Source organism: Vicia villosa, linkage group LG6 (assembly GCF_029867415.1).
Source record: "Vicia villosa cultivar HV-30 ecotype Madison, WI linkage group LG6, Vvil1.0, whole genome shotgun sequence".
In the NCBI taxonomy this organism is placed as follows: Eukaryota; Viridiplantae; Streptophyta; class Magnoliopsida; order Fabales; family Fabaceae; genus Vicia; species Vicia villosa.
In genome coordinates, this window is record NC_081185.1 from 122,618,403 (window position 1) to 122,626,499 (window position 8,097).

The 8,097-nt window shown below is 28.4% G+C and overlaps 1 protein-coding gene across 1 annotated transcript; it reads right to left on the reverse strand.

Annotated features, from left to right (window-relative positions):
* Nucleotides 1–2,218: 2,218 nt before the first annotated feature.
* Nucleotides 2,219–3,834, reverse strand: LOC131612252 (uncharacterized). Its single transcript, XM_058884063.1, has 3 exons — nt 2,928–3,834; nt 2,712–2,755; nt 2,219–2,528 (listed from the first exon to the last, which is right to left on the reverse strand). Exons 1-3 carry the CDS (start codon nt 3,418–3,420, stop codon nt 2,358–2,360), a joined length of 708 nt encoding a protein of 235 aa, XP_058740046.1. The 5' UTR covers nt 3,421–3,834; the 3' UTR covers nt 2,219–2,357.
* Between the last annotated feature and the right edge of the window lie 4,263 nt (nt 3,835–8,097).

Here is an 8,097-nt window from a genome sequence, read left to right on the forward strand (position 1 = left end):
TGTTGAGGGACAGGCTGCCAACAAGACATCAACTTAGGAGAAGAGGAATAGTGCTCAACCAGGAAGATGCAAGGTGTGTCTTCTGCCAGACTGCCACCAGCAAGAGGAAGTGGTTGCACATGTATTTCTTTCATGTCCTATGTTGAGATCATTGTGGAACAGGATCAATCAATGGCTGGGAATGAATTATAACCATTTACTAGACTGCAGCCAACATTTGATTAAATGCATTGAATTATGCGAAGGGGAGCTTGCTAGGAAGAGGATATGATCAATTTGGTTAACAGTGTGCTGGAATATTTGGAAGATGAGAAATGACATCATTTTCAACAATGCAATCATGGACGAGGACAAACTATTTCATGGGATAATGAAATACTCTTGGTGGTGGTTAGCCATAGAAGCAAAGATAGGATAATTTGTAGTTTTTATGAATGGTACAAAAACCCATTGCTTTGTTGTTGATATTTTGAATTGTAGGTTATTTGTAGATTGTTGGTTCTTTGTTTTGTAAGGGTTGGAGTACCCCTAATACTCCATTCTCTAATCAAAATGGTTGCTTAAAAAAAAAGCACTAGTAAAAGCATTAGTCATTCAAAGTGTTTTGTTTCACATTAAAATTTAAAGTTATGGTCATATCTCCATCCTTTTTACACCCAAAATACACTTCTTTCAATATTTTATCAATAATTGTGTCAATCTCATTTATTTTATTTTATTTTACTATATCATCAATGTACAAAACCTTAAAAAGTGCTTAGTTTCTTCACAATTCCACCCACCTGTTAGTTTGTTTATAGAAACAAAAAATTGGTAATACTCCTAGTATCTATATTTTATGTTAAAAAATGAATCTTACTCAGATGGACTTACTTATTTACCCGTCTGAGCAAACACATTAGTAGAAATGTCAAAAATCTTTCTTATTTCTCACTATATTCATGTAGTGATATATATAATGACATGATTTATACATCCATATTGATATTCGATACAAACCTTATAGATTCACTATTACACTAGTGATTTATTAAATAAATATCTAACCAAATTTTGCATTGGTTGTTGGCCACTTAGCCAAGAGTAAGATAAACTAAAAAAATTAATGCAATTATTAATAAGAACCACAAATAAAGATAAACACTTTATTTAACTCATTGAAAGTTGATACTTAAAATTTAACATTTTCTCTCTCAAAATTGAGTCTTCCATATTACTATATTTACATCACCATTAACTACCAATAAAATACGCTGTCTAACTACACTGCTTGAAAATTTTGTTGAGAATGTAATTTCTTGTGTCGAAGCATGTTGCTCGACAGAAGCAAAGCGCTGTCAAAATGTCGAAGGAGTGTGCCTCGACATAAATTTTGACTTAGCTTTATTTTGTGTTGTTTAGATGATTTAGGTTAGTTGGAGTTTTCTTAGTGAGCAAACAAACTCAACCTATAAATAAGGAGTAACCCATATCTTTGTAAAATATGCAGTTACATAATTGAATAAAATCTCAATTGAGAGAAAAAGCAAAATTTTGCAAAAATTCTTCTTCTTCCACTCTTCGTAACCTAATTCTCTTTTCTTCCCCAATACATCTTTTCATTTCTTCTTTCATTATCGTTGTGCAACATAATCATCTTGCAATCAATGTGTAGTTGATGGTTCTTATTCATCAAGATTGATTCAGAATTCTCAAAAAATTGGTATAATTCCAATAAATATTTTAATACAATGATCATATATATTATAATTCACCTTGTTCCCTCACCAAGTTGGAACTTGGTTAAGTAGTCCCTTGTCATGGAGTTAGTGATAGTATCAAAGACAACAATGAGCATAATAAGGAGAGCCACCTTAAAGCCGTTGAGGATACTAAGACAATAAGTATATAAGTCACATAATTTTATATATTATTCATTTAATTTGTATAGAATCAATGCGATATTAATAAATCACAGTTGAATTTTAAACAACATTGAGGGATTTTTTTTCTTTATAGACCAAAATCAACCATATCAACATAAATGGGTGTACTAAAATTTATTATATAAGTATAAATGTACGTCCTAAAATCACAATTAAGTAACTTTTTAATTTTTATCTTTTTAACCCCTAAATTATAAGAAGATGAACAAATATAAAACAAATACAAAATCACGTAACTTAGAAATAGTAAAAGGCAATCATATTTTACAAAAATATTATATACATATCATGATTTAATTTTAACAATAAATTCAAAATTTCATTAAATCTTCTAAATATAAATTCAACCATCAATAATAATTTTGTATTTTTCTTCTAAACTTAATCAATAACCAAATTGAAGTGTCTAGATTAGGTAAAGATCTCTTGTTTTCATGTAGTTTTTTCTACAACTTTGTTGAAAGAGTCTTCTGCATAGGATTGAGTGTTAGAGTTATAGCAACCAAAATTTAAAATATTTCTCTTGCCTCCTCTTCCCTTCCCTTTATGCATAGCATTCCTAAATCCCCCTCGCCCTTTTCTCTCTTTCTTCTCAGCTTCTTGCTAAAAAGATATATATAAGAACATAGTTTAATCAATTGGGTAGTATTTTAGAATATATATATATATATATATATATATATATATATATATATATATAACATTGAATTTATAAAATTGAATGTTTATAGTAAATTATCAATCGGAGTAAACCAAAAAGACTCAGAAAAGAACACATGACCATACCTCTTTAGAACGACCATTTACTGGTTTTGTTGAATCTTCATCACCTAGAAAATGAATCATATCAATCCATTAAAAAAAATTATATAATTCAAGAGTATCTAATTAACAAATTATGGCCAATAAAATTTTGGAATCATAACTCAAACAAATTAATATGATTAACCACAAGAGAAAAATATAATTTAAAAAACACATGATATGAGTCACATTACTCACTACTATTCTTTGTGCTTTCTCCAGATTGAGGATAATCATTGGAATCTCCTATAGAGCTTCTATACCCAGTATCATAATCATTACAATATTCCCTAAAACTTGGTGATCCAGGTCCAATAAACCACTCATCCCTATTCTTATAATTATTCTCCCCCTCTTCATAATTTGTACCAATGTTGTTTTTATTATTGCTAGCATTATCCTCCTTTAATTTTTCTTGTTTTCTTTCATTCCTTTCCTCTTGATCACTTCTATCTTCCATAATTTTTCTGCCTTTCAATCTATTACCATTGAACCCTTCCTCCCTCATTATTGCTTCATGATTTCCATCATCATCATCATCATCATCTTTAATAGTTTCATAATTATACATGTTGTCATTGTTTTTCGCAATGGGTGAAACAATAATATTTTGATGACGAAACCGACCCTTAAAATGATGTCGGCCAGGAGATGTATCATTTCCATTCATGGTTGAGATGCCACAACCCATGATATACAAAATAAATGCAAGGAATCAAGAAGAAATAAAATGAGGAGGGTAAAGAGAAATATTGAATAATTGAGTTAACAACAATAAGGGTTGTGAATATGACATAATAGCAATATTTAAACACAAAAAAATAGAAAGAAGAAACAGCATAACAATTATATTGTTAATTAGGTGGTAAAGAGTGGAAATGTTGGGTTTGTAATGCAATATGTGAGCTTGATGTTTGTTTTGTTGTGTAATTATCAGTTAATTATCATAGGAATTTCTCATGCATGTGTTATTGGAATCATCGTCAATCTTGTTCATATGATGGGTATAACAAAACGAAAAATGGCAAAATAAGAAAACAAACAATTGTGAACAACAAACAAACATTTATGTTTTTTTTTTTTTAAAAAAAAATAGAAACGGAAGAGACCACTAGTTTGATGTGCCGTTCACAATTTATCTCGAACAGAAGATAACATGATTATGGTAATACTTCAATATATATTATAAATGAAAAAATATAGAAAAAAAAATTTGATTTGGTAAAGAAGAGAAAAAATATAAATAAAATAATATAGATAAAGGACAAATCTAAATATATAGACATTTCGTTCACTTTAATTTTATTATATTTATAGGTATTTGGCAATTTGAAACGATTAATTATTTATGCAATGGATGTGAGTTTGCTCATAAATTCATTCTTTTCATTTTTAGAAAAGTTGAATTAGTCTTAATTTTAATTTCAATGTTATTATTATTTTTAAATAGCTGAGGAGAATTGTGGACTCCACCCTTTATTGCAGACCTCAAGCATAAAGCTAATTGAAGGAAAAAAAAAACTTTGTTAAGAATTTTCTGCAACCAGGTCTAAATCTTTGAGGCAAAAAGGCAATAAACAAACAAATGCATGAATGGTTCAGAGGACTTTTGCAAAGATTGCACATTGAAGTGAGGCGGTAACATCTAATGATGAGATTGTCATTAGTAGGCATTTGTTGTGAATGAGCCTCCATATCAAAGTAGAGTATGAAGGAGGTATTTCTTTGTTCCAAATGATCTTGGCCCATTGCTTAAGTTGAGAAAGCTCGAAGGTAAAATTGTAAGCTTCTTTTAAGGAAAAAAGGCTAGAAGTTATGTCATGTGTGATTCTAAATCATCATATCTCCATTATCCTCCAAAATAATGGTTATCTAACTAATATGGTTTAGGGAAGGGAAGGGAGCAAAATTTATGAATATTTTATAAAAATATTTCAAAAGGAAGATGGTTTTTTTTTGTGTAATCAAGATATTATATATGGGAGAACTAAGGGTTCTCCAACCTTTTTACATAATGAAAAGGCAAAAGTCCACCAAAAAAAATTACCAACCAATTAAAATTATGACAAAAAAAGCAAATGTTCTTTGCTAAATTCGTAAAAGGATGGTCTAAAAGTAGATGGTTATGGAATAAAATAATATATTGTGTAACACACTTTTGATCAACTAAATTCTCCAACGAAAGAAAACAAAATCAATATAATCCTTAAACATTAAATCTAAACAACAAAAACAATAACAACAAAATCTATTAATTCTTTAAACATTAAATCTCAACTACAACAAGAACAACAAATAAACAAAATTAATAGAATTGTTAAATACTAAATTTCAACAACAACAATAACAATATTAAGTATTTTACTTGTACAACTACAATTAACATTAATAAGTTACTTTCATACTCTCACAAATAGAGAAAAGATTAAACATTAAAAAACTAACCATGAAATATTTTCATGCTCTTTCTTTCATTATCATTGTTTTTAATAGTTGTAGCATTCAAGTTTTGATTGGCTAGTGAGAGTTTCATGCATATCAATAATGTTTCATGTGGATTAATGAGTTGACAATGTCTTGGCCATTGTTACTTTAAAAATGGATAACAAATATTAGTTACTTATTTTTTCCATCAAATTAGTCATAAATAGAATATATGCTACTTTACCCCTTCGATTTTCCGCAAAACCGAGGTAATAGGTCTTAAAAAAAATTAAAAGGTGATAAAAATAGTTGTTGGGATTCGAAGACATACCCTCTAGCTACTTTACTCATTAGTTTTCAGCAAAATCGAGGTGAATAGATCATAATTTTTTTTAAAAAAAAAAATTAAAAGGTGATAAAATATAGTTACTGGATTCGAAGACGTGTTCTCTAAATACTTTTTCCCTCGGTTTTCAGCAAAAATGAAGTGTTAAAATCTAGTTGTTGAGATTCGAAGACGTGTTTTCTAAATATTTTACTCGTAAGTTTTCAGCTTAACCGAGAGAATATATGATATTTTTTTAAAAATAAAATAAAATATGACGCGTCTATGATTTATGCATCAGTTTCTTTTAAATGAGGTGAAAATTTTGTAAGAAAATTTATTACTTATAATAGTAAAACCAACAGAGATAATTATATGTGTCAATTTATCATGAGATACAATACAACTACCATTTATAGTGGACTTTCATATGCTGGTGATTTGTCATAATATCTCAACATATTTATGATATTGAATGAATGAAAATTAAATTCTTTAAAAAAAAGGCAATAAAGTAATTTCTTATAGTTATTTTGAAACTAAATTATTTGATTAGGCATAGAAGAGAAAAAGTATGTATAAATAACAAAATAATTTAAAAGAATAGTAATTTTTTAAAAACAAACTACATCAAAGTCTAGTAGTATCTTTGAGCTTTCCACCCTCTCTTTGATTGCAAAGTAGCATAAAAAAAAAAGATGAGTTTGAGGAAGGTGAAGTCGGTAGAGTTTATATGAGAGATTCTAGGTTTAATGTAGGTTATATGTACTTTATTGATTCACTTTTCAATATTTTGTTCTAGCACCCAACGGCTAAAACCTTTTTCTATGATAAGATAGTAACTGATTATAAAATGATCTTGTGTCTATAGTAGCACTACAGTGGAGTCCAACCGTCCGGTGGTAGCAGCAATCTAGTGACGGTTCAGGGGTCTGAGTGGTTTGTGGATATCAAAGTTTGTAGTTTTGGGTTTATTAATGTTAGAATATTATAAATATGTTTTATATTAATTTAGAGGTAATCTAAAATATTTAGAAATATTTAAAGATAAAAAGAAATACTCTAAGATACTCTAAATTTATATAAAAGAATAAGATATTTATAATTTTTTATACTAACAATTAATGAATTATGTTTTGGGTCTTTAAGAATTTGTTGGATTTCAAAACTTATAAATATATATTTGAAGTTCTTTGTAAAATGGTTCTTTGGATTGACTGCATTTTACAAAACAATAATATGGAGAAGTGTTCAAGTTGATCTAGCTTGCTTAAGTTGTATGGAATTGCAGAAGGGACACATGCCGGACACGATATTTCAATATGTGGTACGACATTTGGACCTTTGCTCAACAAGCTAGAATGATGTTTTTTGGAGAATGTTCTAAAGAAGATTCGTTGAAGATTTTATTGCTTTTAATTAGCAATATGGATATATGATTTGTAGGTCAATTGTAACGATCAATTCAGATTTAAAAATTGAGGTTTACATTTGAATTTGAAACAAATCAAATCATATATTTTTGTTAGAGATATATGTGGATCAAATCATATCCTACAAAATCCACATTATTTTCGAAAGAAATCAAATCAAATATTCATGAAGAAAAGCCTAGAATAATTTCTATATAAGGAGCTCGTAACCTGCATTAGAATTCAAACATTCACATTGAAGATTTTAGAGTGCTAGGTTTATAAGGAATCCTTATTGTTTTATGTACACCACTATGTTTCAATAACTTGGCCTAGTAGGTTTGTCTAGTTTAGTTGTAAGATTCAACATCATTCATAGTTTTAATTACGGTTGATCACTAGGGTTTAGTGATTGTAATCCAAATACTAACGTGTTGGTGTTTGAGAAAGAAAGTGAGTGGATTCTCATATTTAGAGGAGACCTAAATAGAAAGTCATTGGTATTGTTAGGAAAAGGCATAGGAAATCATATGATTTGTTGTTGTTGTTGTTGTATGACTAATGTTCTAAGCTACTAATAGTGAATTTCCTTTCTTGAGTTGTGGACTCAACCCTCCAGATGTAGGTTTAGTTTCACCAAATTGGATTAGCAATCACTTATGTTTTTTACTGCTTTTCTGCTCCATCATATTGTGCAAAGTGTTGCTGTCAAACTGGTATAACTTGTTGGACCAGTTGTTCCAACATCCTGTTCGACATCTGCCTCCTGAAGAACATAATTTTAATATCTATATCATTCTTGTCTTGACAACCTTCAAAATGTAGTCTGAAAGATATATGAATAAAGTGACAATCCATTTCATAGAGCATCTCTAATTATGCAACCGATTTTAAAATTTTTTTGTGGGTTTCATTAAGCCATATTATTTGAAGCAACTCATGTAATTTTTACTTTAATGGTGTAACTTTAAAGAACACAACTTATTTTTGACATATTAATATTTTTTATATTTAAAGTTTTTATAATTTAATATATTAATTTAAATATTTTAAATAATATTAATACGAATTAAAAATAAAAAACAGGAAAATATTCTTAAATGAATATCTTTGTAATAAAACTGTGAAATTAAATTTTACTAATATTATATTTGAGAATTTTTTTAAATAACCAAAATTTTAAAAAGACTATTTAAATAATTATTTT